Source organism: Pavona decussata, unplaced genomic scaffold, assembly GCF_977016875.1.
Source record: "Pavona decussata unplaced genomic scaffold, jaPavDecu1.1 SCAFFOLD_98, whole genome shotgun sequence".
In the NCBI taxonomy this organism is placed as follows: domain Eukaryota; kingdom Metazoa; phylum Cnidaria; class Anthozoa; order Scleractinia; family Agariciidae; genus Pavona; species Pavona decussata.
The window spans coordinates 1,972,847-1,992,816 of record NW_028145514.1 but is presented as its reverse complement, the minus strand read 5'-3'; the positions used below and the strand labels follow the sequence as shown (position 1 = coordinate 1,992,816).

The following is a 19,970-nucleotide window of genomic DNA, read 5'->3' as shown; positions in this document are numbered from 1 at the left end:
ACATCCAAATTTGGTAAGTGCTGCCAAATATGGTAAAGGAAGCTTCTTCATTACTGTTGGCGCGAAATTCATTTCTCAAAGCGCGCAATCGTAACGCAACTGTGTTATCTTCGTCCGGCTTCAATACTCTGTTTTTCTGTGAATTTGCTTGTCTTTTCCTGCAATTATGGACATAAGACCTTCATCATTAGATAAATACAAACAGTCACGTATATATAGCGGCGAAAGGCAACGTAGTTCAAGGGATTCGAACGAAAACAGGTCAGATTATTCCCAGCGAAGATCGAGGAGAGATCCAAGGAATACTGATTGTCGTGATCGAAGGTAGGAAGTTTACTGCTGCTTTATTCAGCTGTTTTTCATTTCTAGGATCTCGAAATATACAGAGGAAGTTTTTATAGAAGCTCTTTTGAGTAAAATAAAGCAATCAAGCACAATTAAGTGCCCGATGGTAGGCAAGAAGTAGGGTCGATTTCCCGCCATTAGTACAGTGAACTGTTTACCGCTCGGGTTTTGGAATTACGTCCTGATCGGTCCGGATCTGGGTCAATAAATTTGTAAATAGTCGATAAGATAAGGTTTATTTCTTGTTCTTATGTTTCCTATCACATCACAAACACCCAAAAGTCTTTTATTTTGACTTTATATGTGTTACAAGCGATATGAAATCAAACTATCCTTTGTTGGAGTATGCACGCGGTTGAAACTCGTATGCGGCGCGTTTTAAGGAAAACCCTTTGTCTTGTCAGGAACAGAAGACAAATCCCAGAAGATCAATGCATATCACTTCTTCCATCTGCTAAAAGTAACCCCAAAGAGAACATCTCAGAGAGCAAGACTCCTCAAACTACCAGAAATAGATGGAGTGAAAACAGAAAGCTACCACTTACCAAGTCAACACAACATCATGAAAATGAGCTGGACTTCTCTAAAGAATTTCCTCCCCTTGGGATATCAAGGTAAACTTATGCATTTCATTTAGTACAGCTTCTCTTTTTCATACAGCATTTTAGATCACAATGTTGCAATTTAATTCTTGAAATTATAACCGAAACCATTTGCTTGACTACACAGTATTAGTATTACTCCTGAAGCTACCAAGGATTGGGGAAGTATGGTTGAGGAGGAAGAAGCAAGATCACAGCAAAAAGAAAGGGCAAATCCCAGGTACAGTAATCAGTTCGATTCCTAGCCTCCATACTGTTATGCAGGGTTGTGTTTATCTCAGGCGGTGAATGCAGTACTCGTCTTCAAAATTAGGATCACTTCAGTGTTGTCACTTGGAACAGCTTTAGTGGCAGAGGAGACTACAAGCCATCACAATAGGTGGTCTGCATTGCTGCCATGTTGGTGTACAAAACAAAATAAAATTTGTTGATATAGTTTGCATAAAAATGGAAGTTAAGTCCCCCAGGGATCCCAGAGGAGAAAAATCTTATTGTTCCTGTACACCAACATGGCCGCCATGACGTCACATGTAAACCATCAATAGTTGCTTCTTGAAGTCATTGGTAGCTGGTAACCAGATATTATGACCAGTGGAGATTGCCAATGAAGAGTTTGAATTTTTTTTAAAAAGACAGCAGTGATAGGGCACTTACTTTACTCTGCAGTTTCTATGAACGGCTGCTGTCCTTGCAGGTGTAGCTTCACAGCATAATGGCAGCATTGTTACTGTGATGCTTGTTTACAAAACTGTGTTGCCAGTTACACCGAGGAATAAAAAATCCCTGCTAATTCTCCAGAATAAAAATGGAATAGACTCCTGCCTTTGTGCAAACTTAAGGAAAACACACAATTTGTTCAAGAAAACAGGAGTTGAGATAGCAAGTAGTAAATAGGCCATTTCCAAGTTGCTGTTAAAGTAAGGCTAAGTGCAAAGTTTGACAAGTGAAAATTAGTTTTGTTTGCATTAATTGCACTTAGTCTGGCCTTTGTAATGAGGTTCAAAGCAACTCGGAAAAGGCCTATCACAATAATCTGTATGATGAAGAGAACTTTTTTGTGAGGCAGAGAGACGTCCAAGATAGCCACGAGTGTTTAATGTAGCAAGAGACTACTGCATCCACACGTAAAAGCAAAAATGTTTGCCAGCAATGAGCATTACATACTCTGAGAAAGGTTTCAGACTGCCAACCAAAAGTTCATGTTTAAAACAGTTTTAACAAGCAGAGAACATTTTTGCTTTTATACATTTTCAGGTTTAAATCATTTTTACCATAACTGTGCCAAATGATGACAGCGAAGTGCAGGAGACATGGTTTTGCAACATTGCCCTATAATTTCCATTTTATCCATTTAACTTCCCGTCCATCTTTGTTCTTAATCTTGTATCTCTCTTGTACTTATCCAGTCATACATCTGACCACATTGAAAACTGTCTGTTGTTCCATCTTTTGGAGGTATGCTACTTAAATCCTAAGCAAACTTTCTACTGAAACGGACAAACATCAATCAGGAGTTCCTTGAAAGACCAGTAAGCTGTTAAGAACTCATTCTTGCTTTCAGAAGGACCACACACTGGGCAGAATGTTGTACACTACCATGACATGATCACAAAAATAAATCTAGCTGATGGCACTCAGATAAAAATAATAATTATTGTCTTTGCAAACTTCGACTGGTACCATGAAAGATTGTCCTCTTTGCACTGATTCAAACATACTTTCTGTCTTGTAGATACAAAAGACGTCTTCTGCTCTCAGAATCTCAGCAAGATAACTCACAAAAACGTAAAACTTGTACAGTAGATGAACACAAACTTGACAAACGGCAGAAACAAATCAGCTACGGCAAGAACACTTTAGCATATGGACGTTATATAGCTGCAGTGAAAAGGTACAGTGTATCTCAATATATTAAAAACATCACAAACTGCTGCAGACATTTCCCATTTTTTCTTAGGAATTCATTCCAAAAATGATAAATTATTGGTTACCATTTTGCAAAGACTACACTAAAGAAAAAATGTAGAATTCTCAGTTGCATACTACACTAGGCAATAAGTTTCATGCAAAATGTGTAGCAATGCTGTGTTGAGAAAAGTTGTATTTCAACAGTGTGTAAGCTGCATAGCAGTTGCGTAAAGTGTATTTTCCTTTATGTGTACATGAAAGTGCTAAATTGAGCTAATGTCCTTTTGAACTTCCCTTGGACTATTAACCAATTACCATAGAATGGAATTTTAAAGTACATTACAGCCTAGTGTATCTTCTATTGTTCCTTTCGTGTATATTACACTGCATCAAGTTTGATGGTTTTTTTTGGGGGGGGGAAATTGGAAAGGTTTTTTTTTTTTTTTTTTTTTGAGAGTAGAAAACATATTTCAAACACAGGGACAAATTTTAGTGATACATACTTGGACTCAAGGATATCAGAGCTTCACTTAATCACATAGGGTTGTTGGCAAAACACTTACATAATACTGTAAATTAATATGAGTGATAAACTTTATCTGATAGGGAAGACCGTACAAAGGATGACCCAAACACTCCCAACAAGTTTCAAGCTTGTAGTACACGATCATGGGTAGGACAGATCAGAATTTGGCGACGTAAACTCCATGTTTGGGACCCACCATCTGAAGGGCAGGAAGATCTGTTCTCTGCTTCATCACAGAGGTATTAAATATTACAGTGCACTTGAAAAGTTAATCAGCATGCATGTTATATTGATGACAAGAAAGATGCAGGTTTATGGTAGACTGCAGTAGAGTGCAGGCACAGATCCAGGAAAAAATGTGACCATTTTCCAACAATCATGAGAGCACCCAGGGAATTTTATTTTTTAATTATTTTTACTCCAGAAAGGGCCATTTCCTGGGTTTTCAAGACGCTCAACAGGAATAGACCCTTCTCCAAAATGGCGACAACAGATGTGAATGAGTTAAAATTGAACTGAGTGTAAAAAACTGATACCAGTACTGGAAAGAGCACCTTTACTTTAGTAACCTTGCAAAGTTTCAACATATTAGGTGTTATATCAGCTTAGGAAATGTAAGATGAAATTTGGCAAATTTATAAACGTTTGTATGACTGGGGGTACGTCTGCAAATTTTTCTTTTTTCCAACTTACATTTTCTCAACTGATATTACACCTGATATGCTGAAACTTAACAGGGTTACTAAAGTAAAAGTGCTCTTTATAGTGCTGGTATATGTTTTTAATTTTAACTTAGTTGAATTTTCGGCCACCATTTTGGGGAAGGGTCTATTATCTTTGTGGAAAACGGTGGAAACTGGTCTGAAATCCCACCATTTTGTGGAAAACGGTGGAAACTGGTCTGGATCTGCGCCTGCAGTGTTTGTCAATGAAATTTTCACTGTGAAGACGTAGGCGTACACAAGCCCCATGTGGACTGAACAGGCAGAATTCAAGCCGTTTCTGTAGCATGAAGCAAATGGGAACAGTACTTCTCCCAGGGTTTTCAAAAAAATGCTAAAGTAAATAACTGCCATTTGATTGTAACTGGCTGCCTAAACAAAGAAGTGCTATTCGTGCACAGGATTGCCAGGCAGTCTGAGAAGTGCTGTATAGGTCACAATAGCTGTTTGATTAATGTTTAATTGCCAGCTGGTTACCTTTCACAAACTTATTACTCCCCCCCCCCCCCCCCCCTCCCCCCCTGGATGGGCTGTTAATCCATTGCAGGGTTTCCCCAGTAGTATGTTGCTGGTACCTAAGTATTTGAAAAAAAATAACAGACAACATGAAGCAAAATTTCTTGTCCAAGCAAAGAACAGAATGAAAGACTCTCGGCCTTGAACGAACAACTGAATTTCAGTTCTGATGTCCAGTGATCTAACTACTACGATACCATACCTCTGTTGCATAATGTGGAGTTAGGTGGATAAGGACGATGTTTTTAGAGGCTTTGTAGTGCCTTTAGTGGCTTTTGTTTCAAAATCAAGTGTAAGAAACATGTCAAACCAGATACTGAGGCACAAGCGCTTGCACAAAGTAACAAGGAACTTGATAACTCCACCATTCAAAGAATTTACATTTTTATAGGGTAATTCTGATCTGACTAATGTATGTACGTTTTTAACTAACAGCAGCATGCAGTCATTGTCAAGCGAAATTAAGATGGAAGTGGACAGTAACTGTGATGCTGATGATGACATGATGTCAACATCCACCCCAAGCAGTATTGATGACCTGTTTGGAGACTTTGACATTGATGCCTGTTTGATGAATGATGGGTTACCTCTTTAGCTACATTCACTGGTAATCTTAACAATGAAGTGTAGATTATTTGTAGAGTTTATATGAAAGAGAATAATATTGACATCTTTTCCTGAACACTTTAAAATTGCCAAAAATTGGCTGAAAGAATTTGTTTGATCTCTTTTGACAACACTTGATGTTTTAATATTGTTGTACTGTAACAACAATAGTATTATTATTCTCATAATACTTTTATGATGATAGTCTCCAGCTTTGACTGTAGGGTAAAGCTTATGCTCACATTTCAAAATATTTTTTTTAATTATTGACTAATGGTGCTGACATACAAGAAAGCTTCATGTTGCATTCCACAAAGGCTTGAAAAAAATGTCTGCAATTGAGAAAGTTTGACAAAATGACACCATTTGGAACATAACTTTTCCAAAACAATACTGTAAACCAATGCTCTTGTAAACCTCCTTATTGGATTTCAGGTCTCAGAAAGAAGAAAAGGGTTATTAGAAAAGGGGGCTTATTTCAAACCATGAATCTCATTTTAATTACCTTAGGTTCTAAAAAAACTCATCACAAATAAATGCAATGGGTTGATAATAATATGTTAGATAGAAACAAAACATCATTATTTTAATCTCACCGTAAGGATTTTTCAAGCATGCCAATGTAAAGTTCTGTCCGTTTTTCCTTCAAACTGTTTGAAAAGGGTGGGAAAGTGAAAAAAAAAAAAAAAAAAGGAACCAGAGATTCTTTTCCTCAAGTAGTGTCAACTACATGTAGCCTGGATTCCCACTCATAATAGCCAGGAAAAATCCCTGATGTTGTTTCATATTACCGGGTTTTTGTTTTACAAACCTTGAAAAGAATCCAAGCCACCTGAGGATGAGGAGGGTGGCTTAACCACAATTTTCCATAGAAGGCTTTGTATGGAAAAAACACCCTGCTCTGCAACAACCTTCTTCATTTGTATTCTTCAATTTTTCATAAACAAAAGTCAGACCATCATGAAAACCCACTCTCAAACATCTAAGATCTGAATTGAGGGAAGTTTGGTAATCTTGTTATCCTCTTTCTGTTTATATAAGCCTGTAATATAACAATCTCTAGTGATAATTCAGCCATATGAAACCAGCTGGGAAGAGTCTATTACTTGACTTGTCTGTTACACATAAAATAAAATGGCCAAATGTTGTATAGTAACAACATTGAGTAGTGCATGGAAGGAATACTTCTATTTAAGACATTGTTGATATGTCACTGTTTTTTTTGGAATAATAACACTCGTAAAATTCCCCAAAATTATTCATGAAAATTTAGTTTTGCAAAGTAACTCCCATCGTCAATGTTATTCGTGAAATGAATACTACTATTAGGCTTCCATCAGTTGACAAGAGGTTTTTAATTAACCTGAGCATTCCTGTAAGAGTAACCTGGAGCATTGCCTTTTTAAATTCACATCTTACAGCTTTTAGGACCATATTTGGTGTATTGTTGTGTTGCAGAGAGGGTATGAATTTCAGTGAACTATTTTATTGAATTTAGTGGCAAAATTCATTCTTATCCCCTGGGGTGTAAATTCGTTTCTTTGGAGAAAAAGGTTTTAAATTCAGAGCTTTTGCTTCTATTGCTGAAACTTCATCAGCAGGATGAAGCTTCTGCAAATAGAAGCAAAGCCCCTATTTTGAACCCTTTTTCTCCAAGGAAAATAATTTACACACATTATTTAATTGAAGACATCATTTTGGAAGTGTAGTTTTAGCAAGTAATAGTTGGCATTTTAGGTAACATAAAACGAATTGAGTTAACTTTAAACTAGAATGCTTGATTTTAAACATGTACATCTTACACATTCTCAGATATAAATATTTGAAATTAAAGTTGTTCTGCATCAATTTACTTGGTTTTTGTGTGTGTGGCTTTAGTAAATGGCTGGTGGCAAGGGTTCTCTTTTTGTCTTAACAAATTGGTTGGTGTAAAAAAGATGTTACAGGTTGACATTATGCTGTCTTCCACTCTACATAATAAGATCTGATCCTTTCACCCTTTCATTGTGTATAAATGGATAATGGACTAGAATTGCATCCAGTGGGAAGAAGCAACCTTACTTGCCTAGTAAATTTAGTGCAGAAACCCGAGGCATCACTTTCTAAAAAAACAAAATACAAATCAGCCATTAAATTGACCTGTAAAGACTGCATGTTGAGTGCTGGCTGACAAACATTTTGTGACAACATATTTCGCATTCTTAATGATGTTTTAATCATTCATTCAATGTCAGAAAAGGTCACTTGTCTGCAGTCTTTAATTCTCCTAATTCTAATAAAAATGGGGCCACCATGGAAAAACAATAGCAGAGAGACGAAGAAACAGTGGACTCCAGCTGTGAATCAATAGAGATACACGATACACAGGTCCAACAAGATTCTAAAGAGCTGTGTGCCATCTGAAAAAAACTCATGTTGAGAACTATCGCATTGCTCTCATTCTGAATAATTTCAGTGACCTGGACCCAGCTGCTCCAACAGTGGATGACCTTATCCAGTAGATAAGTCACTATCCAGTGGATAAAATGTATTGGTTGGAGTACATTTTATCCACTGTATCACAATTTATCCACTGGAAAGAGTTATCCACTCTTTGAACAACCGGAACCAGGTACACATATTTACACTATAATATTATTAACAATTATTCCACCAGCGCGCTTTGAATATGAAATGATAGATAGCTAATGTGGCGTGTAATGCAAAGTTGGCCATAATTGAAGGGGTACGCGGAAGAAGGCCCTAAGTGACTTTTGATGTAAGGTCAAATTCTCCTTTTATTTCACAAGCAAAAACAAGCAAATTTGGAAGGAGAATCTAGCAGTTTATCAGAAGTCACTTAGGGCTTTTTTCCAGGCACCCCTTCAATTATCTCATCCAACAAGTGCGAGTGGAATAATTGTTTTTATTAAAAACAATCAAGAAATATGGCTAGATGTTGCTGACTTCGCTTTGCAAGAACAACCAGAAGACAATTTAATGGTCCCTGTTCTCAGGCGTAATATAATGGCTCATATACCATGGCCGCTAAGCCAATCAAATCCCTGGAATTGCACTATGCAATGATCCAGTTTTTAAGAAGCTGTGAATACAACATGCAGATAACACAAGGTTCAGACATAACACAACAATGCAATTATTTTAAAAGCTATTTTATTTGCTGTTTCATGTACAGAGATGTTATGGGTTGTCATTCTTATAGTCCTAAGGATTTAAACAATAATTGATATTAAACTAGAGTATTGTACTATACCCCTAGCTTGTGGAAAACAATGTTTTATTTCATATCACAAACCCATTAACCTCAATGCACAATAATACTACATCCTTTTTTGTACAAAACAGCAGACTATATATAATTATGTAGTGTTGCTTTATAAAAATTATTTTTTCTTTCCCAGTTCTGCAGTAACAACAGCAAGATTATTTACAAATTGCTCTCGCATGATAATGCTTCAGTAGGAAATTTTAAGGAACGCAAAGCAGTCTAGTTTAATATTGTAATGAGGGCTGTATGATTATTATAGTTAATTTTATTGCATATTTGCTAGAGAAAAGCTGGAAAATAAATAACTTTCCATTTCTCCTGATTTATCACAGTAGATGATATTACTTCATTTATAGAAACAGTTTGATAAAATGAAAAGAGGTGCTAAGCACAGTTCTGTGGACAAATCTTTCATCCAGTACTTCTATTCATAAACCCTTTGCACCAACAATAAAACACTGAACCATTTAAATGTGGCTTAAACATTTGACTTGAAGGGGAAGTATCAGGCAAATTTGCTGTCATTTCAAAGCCCAGAATTGTTTGTCTGTCAGCAGAAACAAAGAAAATAATCAAGTTTGTTACAAATTATCACCCCAGTGCAATAAAACTGTCGATAAGTGCCTCTGGACAGAGACAGTAGGCCAGTATGGATTGAAACTTGCAAAATGTTAGGCTAATATTTTTCAAGTTTTGTTTCCAAAATGCACTAGAACAGATCATGAATTGTTCCTTTCAAGAATAAAGTTGATTTTTTTCCTCTCGTCATTATTTGGCAGCTGATTGAAGGTTTTATTTCATCATAAACAATGAATATATCAAAACAATACAATGTATCGAAAACAAATATATCAAAATGATATCAAAAACCCCATGATACTTCCCCTTTAAAGGATCAGATCCACAAGTATATCCTTACAGAATTGCACGTTTTACTGTTCCAAAGAGGTTCAACTATATGTTAATATATTGGCAAGCAAGTAGAAAATGTGGAATTTTGTCTCACACCAGAGCATTAATGGCTAACACTTTTGATCACTTCATGACCAAGAATTAGCTCAAACTCATGAATAAAGATTGTGCCAGGAAAGGCAAGAATACATGTACTATCTGTAAATTAATGCTTTACAAACTGTTTTACTACATGTGAAATACAAATAGGTAACTTAACTGGTTTAGAACTCATTAATCTTAACTTTGCTTCCTCATATTTGTGTTGAATTTTACTGATCCTTACAATATTACCCACTGTCCTTTCAAATGGTCAAAGAAGGCACTTGATTTTTTTGCCCCCTAGACAGAACATTATTTTATTCCAAGATTCCTTGGTAATATGGAATTGCCTTAGAAGTGTGATGCTTACAAGTAAATGCAGGTTCTTCTAATTCATACAATTTAAACTCTGTTCCGCTGGCTTTATTTTCTATTTCTCCCGTATTTTCCTTTACCCAGCCTTGCTTCCTTTTATCCACTTGGTCTTTTATTCTGTATTGACATTAACTTCTGCTCGACATATGGGACATGTTCTGTTGGACTGTAGAAAAACAAAAGATTTCAGTATATTTTGGAATTATAGAGAGCTTAATATATGAATCAATCAACTTGTAATTTACTTTAATTTATTGTTTAATTTCTAATACAAATTTAATGCAGGTGCAGTATCCAGATTTCACGCACAGTCAGTGCACACTAACAATAATCGTGATAATCTTATTATTAATTATCTTTATTTAGTCAAATGTGTGTTTATCAAAAAAATACAGGTAGAAAATCAATCCCATTCCAATGAAATATCTTGGTTGTCACCATGCAAAAAAGAAATTCTAATTGACATGTCTTCCTTTTGATACTCAAAATTTAACTAAGATCATTAAATTTTTACCTTGAGCCATTTGTCGATACATCTTGAATGGTACTCGTGAAGACACGGCAGAACTCTTACAAGCTGTTTCTCTTCAAAATCCACCAAACACACCACACATCTCTTGTCATCATTTTCTTCTTTTGATGCCGCTGTAACACGGTATGTTCGAAGCTGATCGATTTCTACACGAGATAGTCCTTTGGGCTTTGCCTCGCCCATCTGCTCCGCAAAATTTAAAAGGGTCTGTAAAGAGATTTAGGATCATGATTAGTTAACTTGGAAAACAATCAAAAGCAAGAAATAAATGAAACTTGTTAAGCTCAAGTATTTTAGCCAGGTGCATTCACCTCTGGGCCCAGTCGTTTGAAAGCCAAATATTAACTATTATCCACGATTAAAACTTAATTGAGGTTTTCATCTCGCTCATTTTAAAATGATTTAAAAGGCTAATTTCAAGCTAAAGGTTAAGAAAAGTCTAAAGTAAAAGTAAGGGACAACAATCTTTTGGGAGAATTTTTATTGATTAGTAATTAAACTTGCATCAAAGTTCATGTTAATCCGGGATTAGCTTAATCGGGCTTTGAACAACTGGGCCCTGGTTTTCATGGCAAAGATAAAAGATGAACCAGGAGTACTGATACTCCCCGTGGATGGTTAACGTTCCTCAACATTTATAAAAACAAGGAAATGAGAGTCTTTGAGAGGTGTTTGTTTAGAACAGTACTCTGAAACAGACTTCCCACAAATTAAAGACTTGAGAAGTAGAAAGTAGAATACCTCTCAAAAACAAGTCTGTAAGACCAGTGAAGTTCAAATCAAATTTTGGAAGCCCTTTATTTTTCAGGAAGACCATTTTACTTTCAGGTTGGATGTCCAGAGTGTTAATCAGATGCGCATTATAGACCTGTGCTAACAATATCAGTACAAGAGAAAATATATACCTCATAGTTTTCACGTGGGTGAAGTTCTTCCTCCCATGCAGGAGGTGGCGGCTGTGTTGGGACAGGCTGCATCGACATCACGGATATTAGATGATATAGCAGATCAGGGTAAGGGTGCATGGGGGGAGGGGGTGGGGGTGGGGGTGCAGGATGAGAACGCCGTGATGACCAACCCGAATGTGATGTGTTGTTCTGATGCCACCTTCTGTAGTGTCTGTAATGCTGGAAGAGATAGGAAAAAATGTCGATAGACTCATAAGAACAGTATTAAAGACAGCAACATTTTGCAAACTGCCACTAGAAAACTCATGCTACTTGTAATTTTGCAGCAAATTTACACAAATTCTTTTAAAGCCATTATCGCCTGAATCTGCCCTCTACATTTTCCGAAAATAATCTCATGCCAATAACTTTTTGTGAGACATATTCGCTGTCATAATCCGATAAATTCAAACAGGGTTGTTGGCCAAAATCCCACAGAGATGAGATTTTTCTTACCATGTTGCCAGGTGTAGGGTATGGATGGTATGCCTGTGGTACTTGATATGGCGGCTGCACAAAATGATGATGATGATGATGGTGGTGGTGGTGATAATGATGATGATGGTGAGTACTGACTCCATTGTTCCCTCTGGGGTCAACATCCATCTGAAGAAATGAAAAGAAAAATGAATTTTTACACATTCAAATAATTTGCACCATGGTGACAATAAGTTAAAAAGTTCCAAGTTGACTAACTCAGACAACTCTCTTTATTGCAAGTTTGTATTTCAAGCTTTCTTGAAATACAAACTTGAAACCAAACAAAACAAATAGGTTACTGTCAAACCCACATTTTGGTTTCAAAATACATCCTTTATATGTTATCTTACAGAAATTTAAATGCCATTATTTGAGAACTAATTCACCAGTGATTTTAGGGGATAGGTCTGGCTTCAACAAGATAACCAATTATTGTTTTCTGAGAATGACAGCAATTTTAAGACACCTTAAGTTTTGATTCTCTGACAGTTGAATAAGTTGTCAGAGTAATTCAAACACATCGAGCCAGTCTGCCACTGCTTAGACTAGCTATCCAAAAAGTTTACTTGCTAAAGGGGCAGTGTCACGTATTAGTGTAACTTTGAATAGCCAAAAACATTTGTAGCAATGGAATCATTAAAATAATGGTTCAGACCCTTTAACCTCTAATATCAAAGAATAAATTATCCTATCTTGAACCCATACATTTCTTATAAAAGTACTGGAGAGAAGTTATTGAAAAAGCAAGAAAATTCACCTTGGGTGATCATATCCTTAATTCTCATGACCTCAGGGGTTGAATAAGCATTGATATTACAAGGAGAAATTTGATACTGATCACTGTAAAAGGGTTAAAGGTGGTCCTAGTTTTCTTAGCTCAACTGTACGTCTCATATTCCTGTTTCTGTAATGGTCCCACATTACAGTCTCAAGATTCAAAACACCACTTACTGGAGGTTGATGTGGTTGAATATACGTTGGCGCTGCGACTGGCACACTAGCAACCAATAATGAGTTTGGAAGGCTTGTCACTGGCACGGCCCTAACATGATCTGGTATTTGATCCACATCAATGATAACAGGAGGTCCAGGGTGGGGTGGGTGATGTTGAAGAGGTACTGTTGACCCCATGCTGAGGGGACAGACATTACTATTTGTTGGAGGGTGATAAAGTCTATTGTGCGGCGGCGAGTGGTGATGCTGTTGCTGTCTTTGTTGTAGAAATGGACAACTATGATTTGATGAATTTCTGAAATGGCAAAAGATGGTGTTTTCAGATGGATCTATCTCAATTACAATTAATACTTTTTAAGGCTAATAATTCTATAAAAAGTAAAACTTATTAAAAGCCCCATACTTTTTCTTAAAATGAAAATCTCTGCATAAGATCTTCCTAATGTCTTGTGTTCTTCCCCTCCCATCTCTCTAAAAAGCCCAATGTTGAACAAAACAAGCTGAGGGCTCATGCACTTTTTATTTTTATTTTTCATCCCATATTCTTAACAAGCTAACAAAACAAGAATGCATATGCATTGAAAACATCGATTTTTGACATTTTAACCGTGTCCAGAATCTTAGAGCCAACTAATAAATTTCAGTTTAATATCTGATCAATTTTGTAAAATTTGCTGGAATTCCAAATGTTCCTTAAATGTCTCCAAAACAACAAACAGTTATAGAACGATCTATAAGAACAAATAAATAGCTAGTCCCAAATACCATCAAAAATTTGACCACATTAGAGTCCAGGAATACCCTCGCTAACATATCACCATCATCATTAATTATCCCTTGAACCCTATGAGGAGCATCAAGCTTTATTGATTCTAGTCTTTTGCAAAGTACCCCAGGCTAAGGCTCAAGTATGTCCCAAGCAAAACTACTGAATGGCCCAGTTTGCCACAAGTGTCCTTGTAGTTCAATGATCAATAGCACATGCAAAAGATCACAATTCGACTATCAGAATGTCCCAAACAAACTGAATACAGTCAAACCTCACATAACCGACCACCCAAAATGCCAAGATTAAGAGGTCGCTTACAGGAGGTGGTTGCACATCATGGTTCGACTGTATAAAATTTACTTCAAGAAATAAATAAACTCACCCGTGAGTGTCAGGTGGATGGTTAACCCTGTGAAATGCTGAGGAATGGTGAGGGTGGGGTGGGTAAGGAGGCATGTGCCTCAAAGGCTGATGGGGCATGGTAGTTGATGAGCCTTCGCTTGTTAGGTCAATCACTTGAGGATGACAACTTGGCTTGATATCACTCTAAAGATAAAAAAAATGCCACCATATTAGCCTTCGTGGTTTCACTTTAGAAACATATAAGTATCTATGCAGTGGCTTGTGGTAAAAAAGGGAGTTTTACATTGTAATCAGGCTGACTCCCCAGAAGGGCATTTTTTTGTGATTTACCTATCTGTGGCAAGAAGTTCATGTTAAGGAAACATATGGTCACCCACATAACCCTAAGCCTTCATATAGTCACCCTTACCTTACCATGAATTATATGCCCCAAACAGGTTATCATGTCATGTAGGTCCATGCAGTATTTTGGCTTGAATATAATAAATAACTCATAAATTTTGCCTACAAACTGAAGTGACACATGAATGACTTCTTTTTCTACCAAATTAACCATAAATCAAAATAGGCTAATTCATGATATTCAAGGCTAAAGGTCACATAATAAATATGGAATTACAATTTTAACATAATAACCAGTCTGTCGGCCAACAAACCGCAAATTTGGTCAAGTCTGGATCTTCGGCTAAATTGTCACTTACACCATTTTTCGACACGCAAAAATATAAACATTCTACGTACTGTACAGCATACTGAAACATAGGCTTACTACTTGCTATCAAAAGAAAACAAGTGTTTTCAAATTTTGCTGTAATGGTACAAAATTGCCACATCCTTTTGGGAGTAAACTATGACCTCTGTTAGCAAAAACCCCAAACTGTTATCTCTTATATGTGGCATGTTTTACCATCTGGGATTCTGATTTTAGGTGGTGACAAGACTAACCTCCAACTGAAGGAAGGTTAAATATTTAAAAAGTAATAAATTAAGATCACCTTGACAAAAGTATTACAGCTAGGAATGGAAGGATGCTCTAGTGTGGGAAATGAAGGCAAGCTGGGTATTAACTCTCTGGCCATCTCATACCAAACCTGGAACAAATTGCAAAACAAAATTCACTTTAGATGTGTCTATGACATTTTTGTATTACAAAAGGTGTCTACCACAAGACAGTTTGGCTTTTCCATCTAGAAAAGACAGAAACGAATCATTGCAGACATCGCAGATTCCTGTCATATCTCAGAGCATAAGCTTCTCACGCTCTCAAATATTTCCCCTTAGCTTGCAGGTCACTGTACTGGGATTTATCATTGACTGTTCTGCTTTTATCTATATTTTTCACACAGTTTTGTTACCATGAAATGTTCAAGATAATGGTAATCTACAGCATACTAAGCCTTTACTATAAACTGTTTTTAACATCAGATTTATTAACCACAGCACATGTACATGGATAACATCAGCCAAGTTTAACCCAACCAATGGTTTCCACTGCCAATCTTGGTGTATTTTAATAGAAAGAAGAAAACTACCCTAATCCCGTCTAATTCCAAGTGCAAATTAACTTAAGAATATTCCAAAGGCACAATTATTTGCTTTTAACATTGGCTTACACAGGGCGTCTCAAAATTATACCATCACTGGTATTTTTCAAGCCTGACTGGACTTATATAAAATTGGTGTTAAAAACACTTCAATGTACACTGTAACAACTTATTTCATGGTTGCAAGAATTGTGTCAAAAATGATTTGATTTGATAATAAAGTGAATCTGTTGAACTGATTGGAATTTTAAGATTATAAATAAATCACTTTTTTTTCGAATCGTAGAAGAAAAATAGAGAACCAAGACAAAAACAAACAGTGTCTTCGTTTGGTTAAGCCATTGGAATCCTCTTCCCTTCTGCACCATGAACACAATAAGTAAAATTTATAAAGATACTTCAGAATAAAAAGGATTCTTTACAGGTTCACAATATTATGTTATCCACATACGTGAGCTCAGCCGAGGGAAAGTGGAAAGGGCAGCAAACCCCTGAGCTTTAGAAGAACCGCAGACAGAGAACCGAAACCTGATAGGTGAATACTAAAACCACAAACTAGAAGAATCTGGGCCTAAAAATTTATGGTCACCTTTTCTATCCCTGACAAACTACAGGAATGATTTATACTTGTGTTACTGGCAGAGTCCTTTCTGCTAATCAGTGTTCTAAATTGCCTTTATAGTTAAAAATGCTAAACGGCCTTTTCGATAGGATATTACCGCCCCGTGTCCACTTTGAGGAGGGAGTAGTTTCTCCTTTTGATTTTGCCGCTACTTTACCAATGTTGCGATCAGGCGTGACAGACGCGTGTCCGCACAATTTTGATTCGAACCTTTGATCAAGGATTCAAATGCGCGGTCGTTCTAAGCCAAACAGAAGGACCAGAAAGTTCAGTTTCTTAACTTAAAATTCACGCGAAACTCCTTAACGAAGCAATATTGTCAGAGTAAAATGATTGAAACACAACGTCATCTCAATCGAATCTCAAACAATTCCTTTTGACTTCTAATTTATGCATGAAAGAAGCGCTCCCCGCAAAGAACTCTTCGCCGCGAACCTCCTTAGACAAATCCAAAAGCGCTTGATTTTATTTCTAGCACACCATTTCGTTGTAGAGGAATACCATTTTTCAAACGATTGACATATAGAGGACAAGAAAAATGACAGAGCACGGTATATCTACCCAGCTGAACTCGTAAATGCCACAGCAAATTTGCATATGGTTTTCCTCGGTGGAACTGAGAAAAACTGCCGATTAAAATTTGCAACTTGGCCTTTCGGTAGTTCTATCAATCTCTAAAGTCCTATCCTCTGTATAATGTCAAATCGATTAGCCGTAAAGTTGTTTTACAATACTCCCACTTCACCTTGGCTCAACAAAATTGTGAAAACTTGCCATGTTTCGGTACCAAAGTACAGTATTGTCAGTATTGGAAACTTAATTCAAAAGTTGGAGTTCATTCTCCGGCGGTTGAAATTCTTGGTAAATCGATTGTCCTACCGACAAAAGTACGCGCTTAAAAATGACTAAAGCATGAGTCGCTAGAAAGGTTTTCTTGCCTGTAGTAACCCGACCTTGCCTTTACGCGCTCACACTCGCGGTATTTACATCGGTGTATCTTCGATGCAAACTTGACTGCTATGCCTTTTTGTAGAGATACAGATATTTGTAGCGAAACTGTGATACATTGAAAGCGATTACTTCCACGGTCGATAACAGTAGGCTCTGCCCATGGAACGTGAACTAGTCCGAGATCGAAATTCTTTTATAAACCCGCCAACTTGAAGCTCTAAATGGATTCAATATTCTCCCTGGTGTAGGAAATAAACTCGTGATAAACCTCTGAAACAAACGTGGTGAAATTTACATCGACGAAACGTACAAGACATGTTCTACCACCTGAAATTAACAAGCACGAAATATTTTCTCCTGACCTACAGTCTAGTCAATTTATACTTTTAGAAGCAGACCCACCTCTCAATACAGGGCCAATTTTGTTGTTCGGAGGAATCAGGGCAATGGTATCTAGCCTGGACGCTCTTTCTTGGCCCCGCTGAAAAATCTTTACCCTTTTTTATCACCTGATTAGTTTTGTTTCTCGCTGTTCAAACTGCTCCGGAATCTTTAGAAATTCTCATATTATTGCTCAGCTGTTTGGAACCAGATCGAACTTTTCGCATGTGAACGAATTTCAGAAAACAAAAACATTTCCGTCCATGGATCGATCGCACGCTCCGATCGAGCAAGTAAAAAATGAAGAGATAGCGAGGCAAGGAAATTTTGAATTTTGTCTACTGACCATTTCACATTTTTCCAGGTGATCTCGACAAGATTTATGTAATTTATGGAGATGACATTCTACTGCTCCGCTTTTGAAAGCAATAACAACAGAACAACATATGGCTCATACCAAAAGGATCCTAAACATAAACCGCCTATGTTACTTACCTAAATGTTTGCTCTCCTGGTTCAGTCTCCGGTTGGCAGGCAACGGCTGATTGATTCCACTGCTAGCGGTAAAAACAACTGGGTCTTCTTAAACGCCAAGCGCTGAAAAGTTTCCGATCGATTGGGAATAGAGAGAAAATGAATGTATATATGAGAATGAACTCCTTTGCACATGGGTTTGCGGTTCTTTGTGAAATCGATCAATGGAAAACCTCCCCTGGTCTTTTGTTGACATTTGACATCATATTGTGACGTCATTTGACAGATCTCGAAGCCCCAACCCACCGAATCCCATAATCACTTCCAATTCCTCTGACGATATTGTGCTTTGGGTCACATACATTCATTCACGCGCTAGTCGTGATTAGTATCCTTGAATTAAAATGATTTTTATTCGTGTAAGATGATTTATCATTTTGGCAAACATTTAGCGAACTGGCAAAACTGATGTACTTCAAGTTATCGTAATTTTTTTCTGTATGTCACCTTCTAATCCAACATTCGTCCAGAGTAAAGGAACCCACTATGCATTTGTTTCTCATGTACTTAGAAGGCGGTTTTGAAACACGTTCAGGTTGAATTTGGACTTAATATTAGGATGAACTTCGAGGAGAAAAGCAATATAGCTAGTTGCCTTATATTTCACATCTAGGATTAGTAGGAAAGGCTTCTTTCTGGCGCACTTCCGGTTAAGGGGGCGTACGAAATCTTTTCAGAAAGAAACAGCTCTGGTTTCGATTTGAAAATAGCTAAGGTCTCACCCGTGATGTAATGGGAATCGGGAGAGTTCTAAAACAGTAAGAGAGAATCCAGCAAGAAAGATTTCTCGAAGCTTGTAGAATATTCTAGAAGGCAATAATCACGATTTAGACCGAGGGTGAAAGGTAATGAATAATGCAAAGATCGAGGCATGAAATGAGATTAGAGTTGTTTTCGCACTTCAGAAAAGACCTTTGTTATCCAAAAAGGAATTTCATTGGTTCGTGACATCTGCCTGTCTCCGATTCTTTTCCAAAACTCAAAATACACCGAGGAATGCGGCTGATTTGTGAACACAAAAAGATGATTTATACATATATGTCTAAGATTTTGTAGGTTTTGAAATCACAGCCGAGGTTTATCGAAGAAATTTTGTTTAACCTTTCAGAAGGAACTCAGCTGAAACAAATAAAGCGAAAACGACATTAGCATCGACACATCCGCTCTTAATATTCGCTTTCAAAAATCAATTCCTCTGCAATATCTCTCCCTTCAAAGAAGTATTAAACGGTTTTTGTCCATTTTCGTTTTACTTTCTGATTGTTTGGGCGAGATTCAGCAAGAAATTTCGGGTTGATGAAACAAATCGAAAGGACAAACAATAAAGCCACTCTGTAGCTAAAATTAGAAAACTGTATTGGATTTCCATATTTATGACGTGACGTCATGCCTTATCACATGATTAGGGTGTGGGTGAAGCTGGGCGCTGATTGGCTGTTGCTATGGCGTTTCTTACGTCAGGTCGAGTTTTGATTGGCTCTTCTTGAAATCATTAGGCAAGAAAATTTTGGACGAAGTCATTTGGGAAAGTTGGCAATTGCCTTGAAGAGAAAGATTCGCGGAAGGAAAAGCTTTTACGCTTCCTTTTCGCTGTTTTTGAGCAGATCGAAGAAGATCTTGTTAGAGTTGGATAGGAATTTCGATAGGGAGTGAAGAGAGTATTAAAAGAACTGAGGAAAATCGACGTTTCATCAATCGAAGAAGAAACAAGTGTTGACGATGACGTTCGGAGCTCAAGTGGCGCAGAGTCATAGAATTTCGAATAAGGATGGCATTCACCACAAAAATAAAGCGAAGAAGAGTCCTAGGTTTCGGAATGATCGCTCTATAAAAGCTAAAACTGTCCACCAGGAGTCTTCAACGACAGCGTTGGACTCGGGACTTTCGACTCCAGTCGACATCCCACGTCGACGAAGAAGAAGCGACCAGCACAGAAACGACGCGGCAGCAAACATTCCGTACGCAGGAGCAAAATTTAGCAGTCCACCTCCTCCGAGCGTTTTACCTAAACCACCATCGCACTGGATTAGTT

At 37.2% G+C, this 19,970-nt stretch overlaps 2 protein-coding genes and 1 pseudogene across 3 annotated transcripts in view; 1 reads left to right on the top strand and 2 right to left on the bottom strand.

Annotated features, from left to right (window-relative positions):
• Positions 1-19,970, bottom strand: part of LOC146472607 (uncharacterized) — a 104,875-nt pseudogene that overhangs the window by 45,042 nt on the left and 39,863 nt on the right. The gene's annotated exons all lie outside the window — the stretch shown is intronic.
• Positions 7-7,073, top strand: LOC146472610 (histone RNA hairpin-binding protein-like). The gene is made up of 6 exons (XM_085119350.1): positions 7-324; positions 750-959; positions 1,075-1,167; positions 2,680-2,838; positions 3,462-3,620; positions 5,055-7,073. The coding sequence occupies exons 1-6, from the start codon at positions 167-169 to the stop codon at positions 5,212-5,214; spliced, it is 939 nt and encodes a 312-aa protein (XP_084975476.1). The 5' UTR covers positions 7-166; the 3' UTR covers positions 5,215-7,073.
• LOC146472609 (uncharacterized) lies at positions 8,362-18,130 on the bottom strand. Its single transcript, XM_085119381.1, has 8 exons — positions 17,900-18,130; positions 14,902-14,997; positions 13,926-14,089; positions 12,772-13,069; positions 11,797-11,946; positions 11,299-11,520; positions 10,376-10,600; positions 8,362-10,027 (listed from the first exon to the last, which is right to left on the bottom strand). Exons 2-8 carry the CDS (start codon positions 14,983-14,985, stop codon positions 9,974-9,976), a joined length of 1,197 nt encoding a protein of 398 aa, XP_084975507.1. The 5' UTR covers positions 14,986-14,997; positions 17,900-18,130; the 3' UTR covers positions 8,362-9,973.

Bases quoted from the DNA above. Each gene is read 5' to 3' on its own strand.
- LOC146472610 (XM_085119350.1), top strand. From the start codon at position 167: ATGGACATAAGACCTTCATCATTAGATAAATACAAACAGTCACGTATA. The intron at 325-749 runs GTAGGAAGTTTA...TTGTCTTGTCAG, and splicing joins ACTGATTGTCGTGATCGAAG to GAACAGAAGACAAATCCCAG. The intron at 3,621-5,054 runs GTATTAAATATT...TTTAACTAACAG, and splicing joins TTCTCTGCTTCATCACAGAG to CAGCATGCAGTCATTGTCAA.
- LOC146472609 (XM_085119381.1), bottom strand. From the start codon at position 14,985: ATGGCCAGAGAGTTAATACCCAGCTTGCCTTCATTTCCCACACTAGAG. The intron at 14,090-14,901 runs GTGATCTTAATT...TTTTATCTTTAG, and splicing joins GCTGTAATACTTTTGTCAAG to AGTGATATCAAGCCAAGTTG. The intron at 10,028-10,375 runs GTAAAAATTTAA...GTTTTTCTACAG, and splicing joins GTATCGACAAATGGCTCAAG to TCCAACAGAACATGTCCCAT.